This window comes from Ictalurus punctatus, chromosome 7 (genome assembly GCF_001660625.3).
Source record: "Ictalurus punctatus breed USDA103 chromosome 7, Coco_2.0, whole genome shotgun sequence".
In the NCBI taxonomy this organism is placed as follows: domain Eukaryota; kingdom Metazoa; phylum Chordata; class Actinopteri; order Siluriformes; family Ictaluridae; genus Ictalurus; species Ictalurus punctatus.
In genome coordinates this window covers 32,353,289-32,374,536 of record NC_030422.2, presented here as the reverse complement: position 1 = coordinate 32,374,536, position 21,248 = coordinate 32,353,289, and the positions used below count along the sequence as shown (strand labels likewise).

General features: G+C 40.1%; 2 protein-coding genes across 7 annotated transcripts in view; one reads left to right on the top strand and one right to left on the bottom strand.

Annotated features, from left to right (window-relative positions):
- The window catches only part of LOC108268206 (Fc receptor-like protein 5), a 54,663-nt gene extending 42,171 nt beyond the window's left edge, over positions 1-12,492 (bottom strand). For 5 of the 6 annotated variants that reach the window (XM_053681700.1, XM_053681698.1, XM_053681696.1 and 2 more), the window contains exons 1-5: positions 12,426-12,482; positions 2,825-2,860; positions 2,169-2,441; positions 1,036-1,344; positions 548-823 (exon numbers count right to left, since the gene is read on the bottom strand). In XM_053681700.1, the coding sequence (XP_053537675.1) occupies positions 548-823; positions 1,036-1,344; positions 2,169-2,441; positions 2,825-2,860; positions 12,426-12,456 (925 nt within the window). In that variant the 5' untranslated portion in view covers positions 12,457-12,482. Of the gene's footprint in view, positions 1-547; positions 824-1,035; positions 1,345-2,168; positions 2,442-2,824; positions 2,861-12,425 lie in introns of all 6 variants that reach the window. The other variant, XM_053681695.1, reaches the window with a different exon arrangement.
- A 3,388-nt stretch (positions 12,493-15,880) lies between these two features.
- LOC108268234 (E3 ubiquitin-protein ligase TRIM39) lies at positions 15,881-19,556 on the top strand. The gene is made up of 7 exons (XM_017473090.3): positions 15,881-16,005; positions 16,517-17,100; positions 17,189-17,284; positions 17,395-17,628; positions 17,724-17,871; positions 18,779-18,805; positions 18,907-19,556. The coding sequence occupies exons 2-7, from the start codon at positions 16,519-16,521 to the stop codon at positions 19,449-19,451; spliced, it is 1,632 nt and encodes a 543-aa protein (XP_017328579.1). The 5' UTR covers positions 15,881-16,005; positions 16,517-16,518; the 3' UTR covers positions 19,452-19,556.
- Positions 19,557-21,248: the final 1,692 nt, after the last annotated feature.

Below are 21,248 nucleotides of genomic sequence, written 5' to 3'. Positions count from 1 at the left end.
CGAAAATCACATGTACAGCAAAAAATTAAAACATGAATATTTCTTCATACAGACACTGACAAGTTATCTTTAGTTGAAGGTGTGTAATTCTATAATAAACTAATTTATCTGTAATATAATATAAAGCCAATACTGACTGAAAGTTACAGAGACTGCAGTTATTTAAGCAAACTCTGATCAACACTACTTGATTTCAGTGTGAAACTCATTAGTGTTATTGTGTTTGTGGAGTTGAATTGGATGAAAACTCTTTAGGAGTGTAAAACTACAGTTGCGTAGAGTCACATTACAGCCTCATTCAGTGTTTTACCTGCACTACCGTAGCTGATTCAGCTCATGAGAGAAACTCCACTGTGCCGTTCTGTTGCTGTCTTCAGGTAATATTAAAATGACAAAACATTCAGAACTTTCAAAACATTACTGAGATAAACCAGTTCAGTGTGTCTTGTTGAACAGTTCTCCCAGTTGGAAATTCAGAGTTCTGAATATTCTGTAATGAAACATTTCCCTTTTCCTTTAACAATAAACACACTACATGAAGACTCACCATGCACTGTGATGTTGACAGGATTACTGTTTTCTCCAGATTCAGACTCACACCAGTGAACTCCAGTGTCGGATGTGGAGAGGAAGCTGATTTCACATGTAGATCCTGTAACTGATCTCCACCATGAACAATCTAACCCTCCGGAACTGTGTGTGTATCGACTCACTCTCCATCCAGTAGATTTACTCTGGTCCTCACAGCTCAGTGAGAGAGAGTCTTTAGTAAAGTGTTGAGTTCTGTTGGGATTGATGATCAGAGAGACTGGAGGAGATTCACCTTAAACACAGAACATTATAATTCACGTGTTATTATGATTGTGTTTTCATGACATAACTTACACTGAACACATTCACACCTCGTTTAATTAAACAGTGCTATTTGAAGGAGAATAATCCTCTACCAGTGCTTAGGGCTAGTCAACTATTTCATTTACACATACACTATATTCAACACTCCACCATTGCACTATTGTTGTTATTTTTCCTCACCAGTGATCCATAGCGGCTGTTGGTTGCTGTAATGTGTGTGATAAACTCGTTCTCTTCTCTCTGCTCTGCACTCATAAACTCCTGTGTGTTTAAGAGCAGCAGGACTGATAGTGTAGGAGTCTCTGCTGCTGTCTGAGAGGGGCACCGGTCTAAACGTGAACATGTCTTCATTATGTCTGTAGGGAACACCTGTGTACCAGCGGAATTTCCAGCCTGAAGTGGAGTCTGTAACCTTACAGCTTAGAGTCACTGAGGCTCCTTCAGTCAGCCAGCTCTGTGGAGATACACTCAGTACTGCCCCTGGTCTCTCTGTTACACAGGAAACACACAATTATAAATCTGTACATTTACTTTATGCACAATAACAATCTTATGAATGTGTAATGCAGATCAACTGGTTACTAAATACAGTATGGATACAAAACTAAGACATTAGATGAGTGTAAGTACAGGTCTGAATTGAACTATTTTTACATCATATTTACACCTAAATAAAATTATCTTACAAAAATGCAGTCTTCATTAATCAATATGACTCATCAGATCTCACATCCACAATCCACAAAAGGGATTTAGGAATAATGTTTAAAATGTAAAACATATTAAGGACCTCAAGTGAATTGTAAGATTGGGGGAAAGAAGAGCTAATCTCTGTTATTTCACTAAAGTTGAAATAGAACAATAAACGTGGTGCCATAAACTTAGCTCTTGAAAAAATGTGTTAATGATGTAATTGTTTATCAGCAAGGTAAAAACACCATAAACACTTGACATTGGACTAATGTGTAATGTGGCCCATTACAAAACATGCTTTAAATCTCAGTTTCATGTGCATAGCATCATTATTCCTACTGTGTACGCACAGGAAGATTCTTCCAGAGAGTAGAAATTTGGTACAACACTGAAAAAATGGCTTGGAGATTTAAACATGTTGGTTTTAAAAAAAAAAAAAATGGAAAATTTGATTTTGCAGATGTTAATCGTGAATTTATTGCATTACCTATCATTATTGCATCATCCTAAATGATTATCACACATCACATTTTTTCTCCATATCGTGCATCAGTACTCACCACAATTGTAGAATGTAAATGTAAAACTATAAAATCCAGATGTTACTGAAACAGACTCACCTGATACAGTCAGAGTAACAGCATCACTGATCTCTGAGCTCTGAGAGTCATTGCTCTGTCCTCTGCAGGTGTAGTTACCACTGAGAGAGTCTCTAACAGACCAGATACTGATCTCCTGCATTGTGCTGTCTTTATAGAATGTGTCATTATTCTTATACCAGCTGTATGTCCACTCAGTGTCTCCTCCTCCCTGTACGTCACATCTGAATGTAACTCTCTCTCCGCTGTACACATGTGTATCAGGCTTTATGGACACCACAGCTTTAGGACTCCCTGTAAAAACATTCTAGTGTTAATAAATTATATATAAAGTAAACCCCAAGTGTACAGAGGTGAACAGAGTCATTTAACACATTATTGCTCATTCTGTTCTAATGCTATCACACTATACATCATAAGTAAAAATAATTATTAAAAAACAACAAGACAGAAAATAAAGAGTGTGTGAATGCACCAAGAGCACAAAGTGAAACTAAACATGAAATAAACTGATATCAGAGTAAAGGTTAAAGGGATTTCCTTTCTGCTAAATAAAATGGTATTGATAAAAATCTTAACAAATTATTAAATCCTGCATGGTACAGTACAAACACAACCTTCTCAGCTCCAATAAAATATCAAACATGTACACAGAATATAGAGAAAATATAAATCACCTTGAGCATGTGGCACTGGCATAAGTGAAATCAGCACTAAAAAGAGAACAGAAACAGAACATGATGAAAACATGGAAAATATTCAGTGTGTGATTGAAAACAGCACATTTTAGACACACAGATCTCAAAACATTAAATTATAGCATAAATCTAACCATCTGAAAGAAATACAATATGTTGAGCTGTTTCAATAATAAGTAAAGTATAAAACTAAAGTACAACAATTGTTATGACACGGCGAAATCGGCGCTGCAGTTCACAACATGTAGTGCCGCCCAGGGACATGGCGGAAGAGGACTACACTTCCCATCCAAGCCTGCGCTCGAGTTTGCCGGAGTTCTGATTATGAACACCTGCAAGACATCTAAAGTTATATAAGGGCCTTGTTAGCGTTAGCCGCTTGCGAAGTATCCGCTCAGCAGCCTCGTCTCTGTTGGTTTAACAAGCCTTATAGTAACATGCGTGTTCTCTAGACTACGCTTTTGCCTATGCCCCTGATAACCTGTTTACCTGAATAAATCGCGACTCTGATCTCGTTCCATGCTCCGTCTTTTGTCAGTCCCACGTTGTCTCTTCGTCTGTCCGTGTTTGTCTCTGTCACCGTTTCATAACAGAATACTTCGCTGAACAATGGAGGCAGCGCGCACCCCGGATTGGCAACGTTATAACCTGGACCAAAATCGCGCTCTAGTAGTGTATCGGGACAAGTTATCCACGTTACGTGCAGAGGTCTTGCGATTGAGCGTTTCCGCATCTACCATCGCCACACCCTTGGCCACACCGTTGACCGCCTCAGGATATATTCAGCCCACGCCGGCTGCGCACAATCCGGTACCGGCTGTGCACATTTCAGCGCCAGCTGCACACACTCCAGCGCCGACGGCTCACAACCCGCCTCTGCCTACAACTGAGAGATATGCTGGGGAGCTTCATGGGCTTCATGTTACAATGCGCGCTATTCTTCGAAAGCCACCGGGATATGCCGGAGGTCCATAAGTTGACCCATTTTATGGCTCCTCTCTGGAACAGCCCTGGCTTGGGCTATGGCAGAGTGGGAGCGAGGAGGCAGTGTCAGACCCTCGTTAGCAGACTTCCTCGCCCATTTCCAGCACGCCTTTGACCATTCTCCTGATGGCTGGGAGACTGATGAGGAGCTCATGCAGCTTAGATAGGGCTCACGTACCGCAAGGGAGTATGCCCTAGAATTTCGTACTATTGCTGCCCGGAGCGGCTGGAACGAACCAGCCCTTAAGACCGCGTTCCGTCGTTGCCTGCAGTGAGGGAAAAAAGTATTTGATCCCCTACTGATTTTGTACGTTTGCCCACTGACAAAGAAATGATCCGTCTATAATTTTAATGGTAGATTTATTTGAACAGTGAGAGACAGAATAACAACGAAAAAATCCAGAAAAACGCATGTCAAAAATGTTATAAATTGATTTGCATTTTAATGAGGGAAATATGTATTTGACCCCTCTGCAAAACATGACTTAGTACTCGGTTTAAAAACCCTTGTTGGCAATCACAGAGGTCAGACGTTTCTTGTAGTTGGCCACCAGGTTTGCACACATCTCAGGAGGGATTTTGTCCCACTCCTCTTTGCAGATCTTCTCCAAGTCATTGAGGTTTCGAGGCTGACGTTTGGCAACTCGAACCTTCAGCTCCCTCCACAGATTTTCTATGGGATTAAGGTCTGGAGACTGGCTAGGCCACTCCAGGACCTTAATGTGCTTCTTCTTGAGCCACTCTTTTGTTGCCTTGGCCATGTGTTTTGGGTCATTGTCATGCTGGAATACCCATCTTCACCCATTTTCAATGCCCTGGCTGAGGGAAGGAGGTTCTCACCCAAGATTTGACGGTACATGGCCCCGTCCATCGTCCCTTTGATGCGGTGAAGATGTCCTGTCCCCTTAGCAGAAAAACACTCCCAAAGCATAATGTTTCCACCTCCATGTTTGACGGTGGGGATGGTGTTCCAGGGGTCATAGGCAGCATTCCTCCTCCTCCAAACACGGCGAGTTGAGTTGATGCCAAAGAGCTCCATTTTGGTCTCATCTGACCACAACACTTTCACCCAGTTTTCCTCTGAATCATTCAGATGTTCATTGGCAAACTTCAGACGGGCATGTATATGTGCTTTCTTGAGCAGCGGACCTTCTGCTGCAGGATTTCAGTCCTTCACGGCGTAGTGTGTTACCAATTGTTTTCTTGGTGACTATGGTCCCAGCTGCCTTGAGATCATTGAAAAGATCTTCCCGTGTAGTTCTGGGCTGATTCCTCACTGTTCTCATGATCATTGCAACTCCACGAGGTGAGATCTTGCATGGAGCCCCAAGCCAAGGGAGATTGACAGTTCTTTTGTGCTTCTTCCATTTGCGAATAATCGCACCAACTGTTGTCACCTTCTCACCAAGCTGCTTGGCAATGGTTTGTAGCCCATTCCAGACTTGTGTAGGTCTACAATCTTGTCCCTGACATCCTTGGAGAGCTCTTTGGTCTTGGCCATGGTGGAGAGTTTGGAATCTGATTGATTGATTGCTTCTGTGCACAGGTGTCTTTTATACAGGTAACAAGCTGAGACTGGGAGCACTCCCTTTAAGAGTGTGCTCCTAATTTCAGCTCATTACCTGTATAAAAGACACCTGGGTGCCATAAATCTTTCTGATTGAGAGGGGGTCAAATACTTATTTCTCTCATTAAAATGCAAATCAATTTATAACATTTTTGACATGCGTTTTTCTGGATTTTCTTGTTATTCTGTCTCTCACTGTTCAAATAAACCTACCAATAAAATTATAGACTGATCATTTCTTTGTCAGTGGGCAAACGTACAAAATCAGCAGGGGATCAAATACTTCTTTCCCTCACTGTATATCCGGAGTTACTGCAAGATTTGGCCTGTTGGGGTGAACAGCTGACTTTTCATGGATCTGACCACAAAACTGGATCACCTGCGCCGTACCAACCGCCCCGTACCACACTGTTCATTGTCACCAGAGCCGGTCGCACCGAGCGAACCCATGCAGCTCGGACAGGAGCGGACCCGCGAGGAGGAGAGGGAGAGAAGATGTAATGAGTCCCGGTGCTTCTATTGCGGTGAGGGCACCTACGTCATTCGTCAATGCCCTCATAGGAGTTCTCGAGGGACCCGAGAGAAGCACGGACAACCCACCTCATTGTGCCCCGGGTGCGTCTTAAACAGTCACATGTATCACACACATTGGCTTTACCAGTCATGATAGAGCATTCAGGCCGTTCTTTTGTTCTTTCAGCACTCGTCGACTCCGGAGCGGCAGAGAATTTCATAGATAAGAAGACAGCGCAAGAGCTCGGCCTCCCCATACATCCCCTACTCCATCCTCGTGAACTCCAATCCATAGACGGGTCGCCCATAGGAGGAGGCATTATATCCCATAGCACACTCCCAGTCTGCCTTCAGGTTAGCACCCTCCATCATGAAACTCTGGTCTTTTACCTCACAGTCTCCACCAGACACCCCGTTATACCTGGATTACCCTGGCTAGAATGGCACAATCCCCAAATCTCCTGGACGGACAAGCAACTCACCCAGTGGTCTTTGTATTGCTTGCAGAATTGTCTGAGGGGTCCTGTTGGCCACCACGACTGTGGAGAGTCCCCTGTCTCTTGTCCCGATCAAGATCCCCCCAGATTACCGCGACCTCCATGAGGTGTTCATCAAGGAGAAAGCCAGTTGTCTCCCACCTCACAGACCCTACGAGTGTGCCATTGACCTCCTACCCGGGGCCAGCCCACCTTGGGGCTGCGTGTACCCGCTCTCCCAAGCGGAGCAGCGGGCCATGGAGGAGTACATTCAGGAAGGTCTCCGGCAGGGGTACATTCAACCCTCCACGTCCCCTGCATCCGCCGGGTTTTTCTTTGAGAGAAGAAAGGAGGGGGCCTCCGGCCATGCTTTGATTATCGGGCCCTCAATTAAGTGACCGTAAAGTACCAGCCTACCGCGTCCGCGACATTCTAAACTCCAGACGGAGGAGAGGGGGAGTTTAATATCTGGTAGACTGGAAGGGGTATGGACCAGAGGAGCAGTGCTGGGTCCCAGCCCAAGACATTCTAGACGCAGGTCTGCGTAAAGACTTCCATGAGGCTCATCCAGACAAACCGGGTCCCCAGAGGGGAGGGAGGTCTCGGAGGACTTCGGCTCCCAGAGTGAGCCCTTTCGGGGGGGCTCTGTTATGACACGGTGAAATCAGCACTGCAGTTCACAACATGTAGTGCTGCCCAGGGACATGGCGGAAGAGGACTACACTTCCCAGCCATGCCCGTGCTTGAGTTCGCTGGAGTTCTGATTATGAACACCTGAAAGACATCTAAAGTTATATAAGGGCCTCGTAAGCTGCTTGCGAAGTATCCGCTCAGCAGCCTCGTCTCTGTTGGTTTAACAAGCCTTAAAGTTATATGCGTTTTCCTGGTTTCCGACATCGGCTTGTCTCTAGACTACGCTTTTGCCTACGCCCCTGATAACCTGTTTACCTCAGTAAATCCTCACTCTGATCTCGTTCTGTGTTCTGTCTTTTGTCCGTCCCACGTTATCTCTTCGTCTGTCCGCGTTTGTCACCGTCAGCGTTTCGTAACAACAATGAGCTCAGTCCTGTTCTGTGTGTGTTTCAGTAAATAAGCAAATATGTTTCCTCAGATATTATTACTGAAATTTGGACTCAGTGCACACATTAATCTGAACAGTAGGATATAAAACCAATGGACTGTCACACTTTTTTCTGCACATGTCCTAATCACAAAACCTTTTCACCCAGGTCTTTAACATGCTAGAATGTTAATTGTGGTTGAGACACATGCAGAAGAGAGACATTTCCTCCCAGAGGCTTTCCTCTGATCTCTCCAGTTTCTTCCCATCTGATTGGATACGCTAAATTTCCCCTAGGTGTGAATGAGTGTGAATGTGTGTGTGTGTGTGCATATATATATATATATATATATATATATATATATATATATATATATATATATATATATATATATATATAATTGTGTGTGTATATATATGTGTTTGTATATATTGTGTGTGTATATATATATATATATATATATATATATATATATATATATATATATATATATATATATATATATACACACACACACACACACACAATATCTCACAAAAGTTAGTACACCCCTCACATTTTTGTAAATTTTTGATTATACCTTTTCAGTTGACAACACTGAAGAAATTACACTTTGTTACAATGTAAAGTAGTGAGTGTACAGCTTGTATAACAGTGTAAATTTCCTGTCCCCTCAAAATAACTCAACACACAGCCATTAATGTCTAAACCGCTGGCAATAAAAGTGAGAGACGGGGCATATATGGACTGGACACTAAAAGTGGCCCTTACTGCTCTAGTAGAAACATGATGAACCACGTCCCCAGTTGTCACAACGTACATTCCATCAGTGAGTCGAGCAAAGTTGCACAGACCATACCAGCCATGGGGGAGAGAAACGTATGCCCTAAACCCACAAACCCAGTAATGGTCTTCTCAAATTAAATACACTAGTGCCTGTTTAAAACTGATCAACACTATCTTGATGCAAGTGGAAATCTAACAATTTGGAACAAGCTGAAAGGGCTGACGGAGGTCTGGAAGACATAATAATTATATTCCTGAGATACTTGGTGTTAGGTTTCCACGTATCTCAGGAAAATATACCCCAACGGGTTCGGGAATACACCGCATCACGGAAGAATGAAAAACACTTACCCTGATCCACAGTAATCCCACTTCTGACACCAAATTGTTCGATTTCCAACTATCTCAGGAATCTCATATTTATGTCTTCAGATCTCAGTCAGCCCTTTCAGCCTGTTCTACAATTATTAAATATTAGTTCTGTGCTGCTATGAGCTAGAAAGTGTGGTTTACCGCAGAGTTCAGGCACCTGTAGAGTCCAAATGAACACACACACTCACACAACAGAAGTATTTATACACATTGTACACATTGATAACGGCAGTGTGTGGATGGTTTCTACTGGTGCAGGTCCCAGCCAGATAGACAAAACAAAACACACAGCACACTATGAAAATAAGTCTTTTCAAGACACAGAAAATACATGCCCGCTATGAGAAAAATGGCAGTTGATTAGCTTATTAAAAGAGGTAATTAAATGAATACAAGGTAATTAAATGAATACATTCATTATAGGTATTTGATAGCAGTTCATAATATAAGAGAGTACATGATATAAGAGAATTTCCTTTCATTCCTCTCTTTTATTCTAGCGTAGCATAGAATAAACCAAAAGGAAAGTCGAAGGTTATCACCCTTTCACAGGAAAGTCATGATATGTTTGTGAGACCACATCTGAGGCTGCTGAAACCGCGGCATCATGGTTATGAATGTAAATGTCAATTGGGGCCGAATGGGTCATCTCAGGGTAAGAACCATGATTGGAATGGCCAATTGGAGTAGAGCTAAAGAGCTGTAGTTACAGAATCTTGTACCGAGGCTATATTACAACGAATACAGGCACAAATACAGGGTCCGAATAGGAATATAAAGATGAGAACCACAATAATAGGGAGGATGGCAGATGCTCAAGGGGAAAACCATCCGAATAAGTCCCACCAAAGACACCAAGTGGTTTTACCTTCTTCATCTTGCCGGAGATCCTCAGTGACCTTTTTCATCATTTCTAAAGCATGCGAAATTTTACCACCTGGAGCATCATTAGTGGGTACATATGTACAACAATGTTCAGTTGTAGCATTTACAAACACGAAGAGGCTGTAGTGAGTTACTTCTGCGAAATTCCACATCTCCGTCATTCCAAATCTAGGAAATATAGAGGTCCAAAATCATTTGGCCTTTGTTGACACTTTGTGTTCATTCAGGACTTCAGAAAGATCGAAAGCAGTATATAAAGCCCTCTTTGAACATCGGCTCTTAGGATAAGACGGGGCATATATGGACTGGACACTAACAGTGGCCCTTATGTTGTGTACACACTTTGTCTCCAAAAGTCACTACTACACACACTTTGTCTCCAACAGCCACTACTACATAGACTTTGTCTCCTACAGTCACTACTACACATTTTGTCTCCAACATTCACTATTGCACACTGTCTCCAAAAGTCACTACTACACACACTTTGTCTCCAAAAGTCACTACTACACACACTTTGTTTCCAACTGTCTCTACTACACACATTTTGTCTCCAAAAGTCACTACTACACACACTTTGTCTCCAACAGTCACTACTACACACACTTTGTCTCCAACTGTCTCTACTACACACACTTTGTCTCCAAAAGTCACTACTACACACACTTTGTCTCCAAGTGTCACTACTACACACAGTTTGTCTCCTACAGTAACTATTACACACACTTTGTTTCCAACAGTCACTACTACACACACTTTGTCTCCAAGTGTCACTACTACACACACTTTGTCTCCTACAGTCACTATTACACACACTTTGTTTCCAACAGTGACTACTAAACACTGTCTCTAACAGTCACTGCTTCACACACTTTGTCTCCAACAGTCACTACTACATACACTTTGTCTCCAACAGTCACTGCTTCACATATTTTGTCTCCAACAGTCACTACTACACACACTTTGTCTCCAACAGTCACTACTACACACACTTTGTCTCCAACAGTCACTGCTTCACATATTTTGTCTCCAACAGTCACTACTACACACTTTGTCTCCAACAATCACTACTACACACACTTTGTCTCCAACAGTCACTGCTACACACACTTTGTCTCCAACAGTCACTACTACACACACTTTGTCTCCAAAAGTCACTACTACACACACTCTGTCTCCAAAAGTCACTACTACACACAATTTGTCTCCAACAGTCACTGCTTCACATATTTTGTCTCCAACAGTCTCTACTACACACACTTTGTCTCCAACAGTCTCTACTACACACACTTTGTCTCCAACAGTCACTACTACACACACTTTGTCTCCAACAGTCACTACTACACACACTTTGTCTCCAACAGTCACTGCTTCACATATTTTGTCTCCAACAGTCACTGCTACACACACTTTGTCTCCAACAGTCACTACTACACACACTTTGTCTCCAACAGTACTACTACACACACTTTGTCTCCAACGGTCACTACTACACACACTTTGTCTCCAACAGTACTACTACACAAACTTTGTCTCCAACAGTCACTGCTTCACATATTTTGTCTCCAACAGTCACTACTACACACACACTCTGTCTCCAACGGTCACTACTACACACACTTTGTCTCCAACAGTCACTACTACACACAATTTGTCTCCAACAATCACTACTACACACACTTTGGCTACAAACATGAAGTTGTTGATTTTCACTTTGACCAACTTTAGTACATTAAGCCCTGTAGATAATAATAAAGCAATATCAGATCAACAATAACAATGTTGTACTTCTCTTCAAGAGACTGAACTAATTTTATTAATTTCTTCATCAAAAGCATCAACTTCTACACTAGATCCCTTACTTACATGTCTCTAAACACATTACTCCAGAAGTAATCAAAGCCCTTCTAAAAATAATTAATTCTTCCTTTAGCACTGGTTATGTACCTAAATCATTTAAACTAGCAGTTATCAAACCCCTGATTTAAATAAAACTGACCTCGACCCCTGTCAACTGTCCCGCTATAGGCCAATATCAAATCTCCCCTTAATCTCCAAGATCTTAGAAAAGGTTGTAGCACAGCAGCTATGCTCATACCTACATAGGAATAACATTCCTGGATGGCCTTTCTGTTTCGTCATGTACAGCAGTAAAAGACCTTGGAGTGATTATTGACTCCAGTCATTTGACACTCATGTAAATAATCTGAGACATAATCTTTGATTCCTTAAAATCTAAAAATACCATGCAATGACAAACATGACTGTATTAGTAAAACATCTCTCACACATCTCCCTTCAAACCTCCTCCCCTTTAACTCTGCTGAGCTTACCTCATTGAATTAAAAAAAAAGAGAAGTACAATCACAAGAGCCAACTCAGGCCTCTAACAATGTGTGTGTGTGTGTGTGATAAAAGTAACTAAAAGTTTCCTATAGGTCATACGGCATTTTCTCAGTAAGTCTAGTTAACAGTAACATGGTTTTGTTAAAAACTTTCTGTGCACAGGAAACTCCACCAGCATCTCACCACAGCAGATAAAGAGATATCAGTTAATCACAACCCTGACTTCCTTTGTTGATCCGGTCATTTCCTTTTAGCAGCAGATGACATCAGGACACAGAAGATCAGCTACAGATTCCAACAATACAGACTCGTTTACACTCATTAGATTATTTAAACCCTGTGTTTTAAACTTGCTCTACTTGTACTCTTACCTGTTGAACTATCATAGTTACTGAGAGTAGTTACACATCAAACTAAACCCTTCTCATAACAGATATGGATACACTGATCCACCTGAGCAGTCATGCTGAAGTACACACAATGTCCTAAACACACAATAAGCTCATCACTCAGGACATTCAGACTGCAGATGAACAACTTTATACCCCACCACTCACTCTAATGAAGACACAAAGAGAACATTTACTCACAGAGCATCACAGCGAGTGGACTGAACTCCATCCTGTCTCTCTAATGACTGACTGACTGACAGAGCAGTGGTGTGTGTTAAAGCCTGACCACTCCCTGTGTTCTTATAGAGAGAGCATGCGCACAGGCATGAGATAGAGGCCGGGGGCGGGGGGTGATGTCTAAGAATATTAAGACTTACTTACACTGTAAAAGCTATAACAGATTTTACTTTTCAAAGATTGATATGTTTTGTTTTAAAGTGTAACACTGTGTAAAGGTGCTGTGATAATTGAGAGTTGGAGAACATAAAGAATAAATAAAGAAATAAATAAAGAAACAGAGTGACAGTAGAGGAAGGTGGTACAGGAAATGTTTTATGCCATATGGAGCTTAATTCAGATCTGAAAATACTTTATCATTATTAGTAAAGAATATATATTAGTTTTTAAACTGCACATATGTGCAGCACTTAGTTCTACATATCAGTTTATTTCACTACATAGATACAAGTTATTTACCTGTTGCAGTTTCTTAGAAAAAAAGAAAAGAAAAGGGGGAGTACAAAGAGTTTTGTTTTGTACATTTGCATCTGTCACTTGGTCATGAACGCTACACACATTAATGAGGGTGAATATGTCACACAGCTATTTAGCTCATATTACTGTCTTTCAAAAAATATGAATTGTTCAATTGTTCTATTTTAATTAGTTCATGTACCTCCAATTTTTAGCTAACTTACCGGAAATAATGTTGTAACACCACACTTTAAGCATCGTATATTGTTTTATGATAATGAGTTTTGTCATGTAATGCAGGAGGCGGTGGATGCAAGTGCAGATTTATTAAAATAAAATGTAAAGCAAACAGTAAAATCACGAAAACAAGGATATGAACAGAAACAACAGATTCTAGGTAAACATACACAAAGGCCACACACACACACACACACACACACACACACACACACACACACACACACACACACACACACACACACAAAAAAAAAACAACAAACACAGGATAGTTATATTAGGTTGATTTACAGCTCACTGCAGGTATCAGCTGTAAGAGAGGTCTAAACATGAACACTTTGATGTGTGAGGTTATGAAGCGACATGCATCAAACAGCGGGAACACGAATTACAGGGGGATCAGTGATGAAAACTGGAACACTATTTCATTGTTTATGGGGAACAGTCTCAAAAGTCATGGCAGCGTCAAACATGGACAAACAGCATCAGCAAGCAGGAAACGTGGCCATAGGTCAAAGTTCACTGAAAGAGATAGACAGCCACTTTACAGGATAGCTGATAATTTCCTTGAGGTGCAGCAAAAATGAACCATAGAACTAAATGACCACCTTTTAATAAAATTAGTATGATGTGAACTTCTCAAAGCTGGAATTCATGATGGGGTCAGAAACACTTTGCTATTCAGAAACACTTTGTATCAAATGTAATTTGCATGATGAGTTAACCATCAGCACATTTCTTACATCTGGACAGACTTTACACAAGACCCTATATCAGATCTCTATACACTACAGACAGTATAATAGACACAATCTGAGATTCAGTGTGCCGAATACAAACAGTTTTACATTTTTTAAATGTTAATATAAATCTTTATAAAATCCTAGATCAGCGGTCATAAACTAAATGCTTTCTACCGTATGTAAACCTCCTGAATTAGGAGTTTTGTTTGAAATTACTGTTACGATTCTACGATATTATTTCATATTTGCGCCAGATACAGTAGTAGTTCATTACAGACACTAATGTAGACGTACACACACTTACATACACGTTACTAATAACCCGATCCAGTGAGATAAACCTGTTTATGCACCCTTTAACTGTATTTTATATCATATTTGTCAATACCTACAACAGTACAGCCCTTTGCAGGTAGTAAACTTCACATTTTGCCTTTCAGATCTCAGGTTTTATTGTAAAATGATGAAAATAAAACGATAAAACATTACTGTAACGTCATTCAAAGGTGAGGATTAGAGGCACATCACACACTCACACCGTAACTACATGATTTATACATGATTAGTACATCGTTCCTGATTGAGAGTTTATTACTGGAAGGTTCTCACTGTTTCAGCATTTCAGCCTTTTTACATTTATTACTATTAATAATTCCTGCACGCTTCTTTCTCTTCTTTACCAGCTGCTGCATTTGTTCTTCCTTTTTTGGGATATTTTAAAATGTTTCAGGTGGAAAATGTGGCTTAACGTGGCTTAGTGTACCTGAAAGACGATGGATTGATACCAAATCTCTTCCACATATACCTCGCCATAAACACGGTTTTCTGCTCAAAGGAGAAAACATTAACTTTAAAGAGAACTTTTCATGAGACACATTTTTGTCTCTTTAGAAACTCATTATAAGGAAACAGTTTAAGGTGGTTTAATGTGTTAAAACTGTGACCGAGAAATATTCGATTTCTCTCACACGGTACTGAGTTTAACTACTGTCCACTATCAAAAACTATTAGAACATGCATAACATGAATCTCTGCTTTATATTTAGTTTATGGTGCCATTCTTTGGGTAGAATACAATGCAGTGGCTATGATGAAGAATAACTCAGAAAAATGTTCTGTTCCTTGAGGCCTCATGAAACTTATGTTTACTTCTGATGGGTTTCTAAAAGCCAGACATGAAAATCATTGTGTTCATTTTTGATCACCGGTTTCTGTCTTTTGGGCAGAGGATTGTGTTTATGATTGTGTGAGAGATTTGTTGTCCATTGTTTATTTAGTTATTTTGTACATTAAGCCATGTTAAGTTTTATAAGTTACATTTTTTTCCACAAACAGAGAGTGTTTAACTGGACTAATTTAACTATATAAAATCTATATGAAAAGAGAACAACACTCAATAAAATAAAGTAAAAATAAAAAGGTTCATGTTGTGCAGTTAGCTGAGATCTCACTGAACATCTGTGAGGTTTGGTATGAGAGAGTGTGGAAAATAAAATATATCCAGATAAAATAACAGACGCAGTGTACACGTTTCAGTAATGTACACACATGTGTATGTCCTGTAGTTTTAGGTTCTCTTTGCACTTGTAAATTAATTAATTTGTTTTATTTCCTGATGAGCCTCAGATTATTTGATTTTAAATCCTCAGACTGCAGGTCTAACACATGAAATGACATTTGAAGGTATATTTGCATAAACATTTTTAGAGGACCTCATTTAAATTGACAACACTAATACAACGAGCAGTCTTCATACATATACAAATCTTAAATTGTTAAATTAAGAAGCTTTCAAAACAAAACAAACAAATAAAAAACAACCAGATATTTGCAGCGATGGAGACAGCTTTGAAGATTTTGCAGCAAAACACAATATCCAGACGCTGTAGTTCACTGGGGGAATTTCCGCCATCTAGAGGCAAAAACTTGTAATTATATCCTGAGAAAAAGCACAAAAAAGTGGGCGTGTATCTTGAGACGTCACTCAGCTGAACCGAAACTCAAGCTCAAAACCGTTTCATGACCAAAACCAGATCCTTTCAGCAGGACACAGTCTCCAGTTTGAAGCTTCTCTCCCTTTCTTCGAGGGATTAAAACCACTGCAGGTGAACACTAAGAGAACAGGAACAAGAGGAAAAAGAGGGGAATCAGGAGGAAAAGAGAAATAGAAATTTCTAAGTAGTGCTACAGATGAGACTACTTCCTGTTTGTATAGTTGTTTTTCACTTGATTTCTATGAAACTGTTTAAAATACACTGGATCTGTTCCAGTTCAGTTCCTCTTCAGGATAAAACACACAGGGCTTTCATCTTAAAGAACAGGATTTTAGCTCACATTAAACATAAGATAAATGTATTAGTATATATTTCAGAGTGAGAGGTGAGACTACTTCCTGTTCCTATCGGTAACTATTGTTCGTTTTGTCATTTACTAACTGCTCAAAGTGCACTGGGTTTGTCACAGTTCAAGTGGATTTTATGTGTTTACTCACACAGAGAAAGTTATATTTTACTCTAACAGCACGACACTGAGAGCTTTAGTTCTGGATAATTTTCATGAATAATGTGTAAAGTTATCTGTGGTCTAAATCCACTCTCATGGTGTCTCCTGTGTCAGTCATGGCCTCCTCCAGCAGTGTCCTGTGTGAAGATCAGCTCCAGTGCTCCATCTGTCTGGATGTGTTCACTGATCCAGTCTCTACTCCATGTGGACACAACTTCTGTATGATCTGTCTCAAAGAGTTCTGGGACAGCAGTTCACACTGCCAGTGTCCAGTGTGTAAGGAGGAATTCCCTAAAAGACCCGAACTACGTGTGAATACGTTCATCTCTGGACTTGCTGCTCCGTTTAGGAAGTCAGTTCAGGAGAAATCCAGCAGCGCTGCAGAAAAACCGACCCAATCTCTGGTGCTCTGTGAAGCCTGCTCTGAAGAGAAGTGTGTAGCTGTGAAGTCCTGCCTGATCTGTATGGCCTCTTACTGCAAGACTCACCTGGAACCTCATGAGAGAGTTTCTTCATTGAAGAAGCACAAACTGATGGAGCCTGTGGAGAACCTGGAGGACTACATCTGCCAGAAACATGAGAGACCCCTGGAGCTGTTCTGTAGAGACGACCAGACGTGTGTGTGTCAGTTCTGTACTGAGACAGACCACAAAACTCACAACACTGTTCCTATAGAGGAGGAGAGTGGAGAGAAGAAGGTGAGAGACTGAAAATTAATGACGCATATTTAACACAAATATCACCTTTATTTTTAATAAGTTTATACATAATATATATTTTTCTCAGACTGAGTTGGGGAAGACACGAGCAGAAGTTCAGCAGATGATCCAGGAGCGACTGAAGAAGATTGAGGAAATCAAACACTCTGTAGAACGCAATAAAGTGAGTCTCTTAACTAACCTAGACAATAACGTCTTTATAAAAACACATTAGGAGAATCCTGATATAATCATATGAAATAAAATCATTTAGCTCGATGTGTCTCCTGTTAGAAAAACACAGAGAAGGAGAAAGCAGACGGTGTGGAGATCTTCAGTGCTCTGATGCGCTGCATTGAGAGAAGCCAGGCTGAGCTGCTTCAGGTGATGGAGGAGAAGCAGAAAGCAGCAGAGAAGCAGGCTGAAGAGTTGATTAAAGAGCTGGAGCAGGAAATCACTGAGCTAAAGAGGAGAAACACTGAGCTGGAGCAGATCTCACACACTGAGGATCACCTCCACCTCCTACAGGTCAGAGTCCCTCTGTTTCTCAATAGCAATGCAGCACATGACAGGACAGCAGTCCCCATGCTGAGGGATTTCTCCTCTCTCCTGCTGTACTGTAGATTTACCCGTCACTGTGCAGCCCTCCACACACCCAGGACTGGACTGACGTCACAATTAACTCTCATCTGAGTCTGGAGCCTCTGAGGAGAGCTCTGTCTCAGCTTCAGGAAACTCTCAGTGAGCAAATGGAGAAGCTTCCCAAGATTAGTAAGTGTTTAATGATCTCTAAGAATATCTTGATTCAGAAATGTATGAAGAAATGTCCTGATAACAGAAATCCATGAATTGTACAGTGTGCATTTAGAGATATTTGATCTGATGTAAGTTATAAAGCTCTGTGTTAGGAAAATAATCAACAAAGGGGAGGTAAGATGAAGCAGTAACTGTTACATCCCAAAGTTATTATTTTGTTCTTATAACAGCTTTTCCCAAAGAGTTTATTCATCTTATACCACAGAAATATGCCAACATTTTATTTATAGAAGTATAACATGTCACACTTTTTATCCATTTATAGTTACAGTATATTGAATGTTGTGAAACATCCATGAAACAAGTTAGTTTCTTTTCTCACTTCCGTTATAGCAGCTATAAACAGTCATTTCCTTACAAGCTTCTCTTTTTCTCACTCATGTAAATAAGATAAAAACACACCTAGTCCTATTAACAAGAAGCTACAAAGTGTAAACTCCTCTGTCCTGAAGATGTCAGAAATCTTAAAGTTACAGCTTTACCTCTGACTGTCACAAAGCGCTGACACTGGAGACTCCTTCCATAAATGTTACAGAAATAAAGGTTACAGAAATGATTATACATGTCTTTTTATAAAAAAGCATCTGCGTACAAGTCCCTGTGAATGAGCTGTTACTATAGAAACGCTAAGGTATTAGAACGAGTGCATTAATATAAAACTGTGATTTGCAGCTGCACTACTGTCAGAGCTGCTGTTCTAGAAAATTAATCAACACCAATCAGAACTCAACAGCACTGTGGTGTAATCTGTAATAAAATATTTAGATCAATATGATGTTTGTGTTTTAGTTTTATTGTTACAGTACTTTGTTATAGCTCATAATTTTAAACTCTCCAATTATCAATATTATTTTCCCAACAGAACTGAAGAGAATTCAGCAATATGCAGGTTTGTGAGCTCTTATTGATCACATGACTAAATCTATATTTCTTCACTGTTACACACTGTGCAATGATAAAACTGATGTACGCTGTGTTTCTGTCTCTCAGTGGATGTGACTCTGGATCCTGATACAGCTCATCCTTACCTCATCCTGTCTGATGATGGGAAACAAGTTACATGTAGAGATAAGAGACAGGATCTCCCTGATAACCCAGAGAGGTTTAATCTTTGTTCCTGTGTGTTGGGAAAGGAGGGATTCTCCTCAGGGAGATTTTACTATGAGGTGCAGGTCAGAGGGAAGACTCAGTGGGATTTAGGAGTGATCCGAGAGTCCATTAACAGGAAAGGGGTGATTACACTCAGTCCTGAAGATGGATGCTGGTGTGTGTGTCTGAGGAATAAGACTGGATATAAGGCTCTCGACTCTCCTCGTGTTCCCCTCTCCTTGAAACCGGCTCCTCAGAAGGTGGGGGTGTTTGTGGATTATGAGGAGGGTCTGATCTCCTTCTATGATGTTGATGTAAAATCTCATATCTACTCTTTCACTGGTCAGACTTTCACTGAGAAACTTTATCCATTGTTCAACCCCTGTCTCAATGATGAAGGTAAAAATTCAGCACCAATGATCATCTGTCCTGTTAGTCAAATCTAATATAAATTTATAAAACTGACTTTTATTTCTTAATAAAAATGAAAACAGTGCTGCTATTATCTGGCATTTGTTTTAAGTTTAAAAATAAATGATATTTACATTTTATTTATGTGTAAAATGTAAATGTTTTACTGTCGCTCTCATTGTGATGATCCTCCGTGCTAAAGTGGTCTAATCCTGTCAGGATCCATCATCACTCCTGTAACTGATCTTCAAATCACATTTACTCAAATACATTCTCAATTTTCATTTAAAATATATTTTTTAAAGAAAATGTTTTAATTCGGCTCAGATTTAATAATGCAAGCTATTTTTATTGGCAATATGTCATCACGGCAAACCAACTATTCCATTTCCCAGAATGCACCAACAACTACAAACATGGCTGAAGAGGACTACACTTCCCAATGTAACACACAGACACGTCACCTTCTCATGAGGACTAATCTCACACACCTGTTCCTGATCACAATCATCACACCACACTATAATAGAGACTGTTCAAACACTTGAACAAGTGAGGAGTGTACGCTCAGTTGTCATGTCTCTGCTGTTATCAAGCCTGCTATCGTGTCTGTTTATTCTGGTGTTTTGACTTTGCTTACGTTTATGATGTCGTCTTGTTGCCCTGCCCTACTTGTGCTGTTTGCCTGATCACCTGACCTCTGCATGTTCATGATTATTGTCTTCTGCCTTATCCTTTGGCTGTTGTTGTTGTTGTTTCATTAACCTGCCATACCTGCACTTGCTTCTGCCCTGCGCCTGCATTAGTGTTCTGAAGGTTGTTTCTACATCAAATTAAGACCAACGCATTAAGAAATATATATATTTTTTCAGCCTGTGCAGTTAGCTTTCACATTCGTAAACACAAAATAAATATAAAATTGTCACATATAAAAATTATTGATAGCCTTTAATGTACAGTTAATATTATTATAATATTATAAACTATTATTTTTTGCAGACACTTGAGACACATCTCTAACTCAGCTTTTACAGCTTTATAAATGAGGGTGTGTTTCATATAAATTAGATTAGAATTAGATTAGCTATGAGGGAAAGTTAGAGTGCTGTGTGCATTGGATATGTAAATAAGGGACTAGTGCGCGGAGCTTGTCTCCACGCAATGATCTGTCACTCTCGCTCCCTGCAGTGCCACGACTGACCACCAGAGGTCGCGCTCTCCTGAGTCTTCATTTCATTTCCTCTAATCATTTTCCTTACCACACTGTGTGAGTTTTAATACTAATAATTATCTGGTGCGGATGCGACAGAAGATGAAGTATTTCTTTATTTGTAAAGTAACATCTTTCTTTTGGCTAGTTTTGTTGCTGTGATACGCACCATTATGTCATAGTATTTTTTTTTTATTGAAATATTCAGACTTTATTCTAGTAATATTATATATTATGACTTTTTCCCCTCAAAACGGGTAATGGTGGACCTGACTCCAAAAGCCTGGAAAATAAAGTTCATTTTGGTTTCTAAACCTGATATTCTGACAGATCAGTATTATTTACAATCCACAAAATGACTCTAAAGGAATTATGAAATGATTTCTACATTAAACGGATCCTCTTTTTATAGATGAACTTTGCTCACTCCTCTATGACTGCGTTCTGGATTCTGTATTCAGTGTGAGCTGTTAAAGAAATGAAAAAGGTCATTTGTTTCATTACAATTTTACTCCAGGTGTTTATGACAGAAAAGCAACCGAACTGCATTTAAGTGCCAGTGCCTCAGATGTGTTAGAAAATCAACATCCTTCATTCAGTCGTCTTCAGTCACTTCAAAATG

Coding starts and splice junctions, on each gene's coding strand:
- LOC108268234 (XM_017473090.3), top strand. CDS start 16,519: ATGGCCTCCTCCAGCAGTGTCCTGTGTGAAGATCAGCTCCAGTGCTCC. Junction 17,629..17,723: donor ATCACCTCCACCTCCTACAG/GTCAGAGTCCCT, acceptor GCTGTACTGTAG/ATTTACCCGTCACTGTGCAG. Junction 18,806..18,906: donor GAGAATTCAGCAATATGCAG/GTTTGTGAGCTC, acceptor TCTGTCTCTCAG/TGGATGTGACTCTGGATCCT.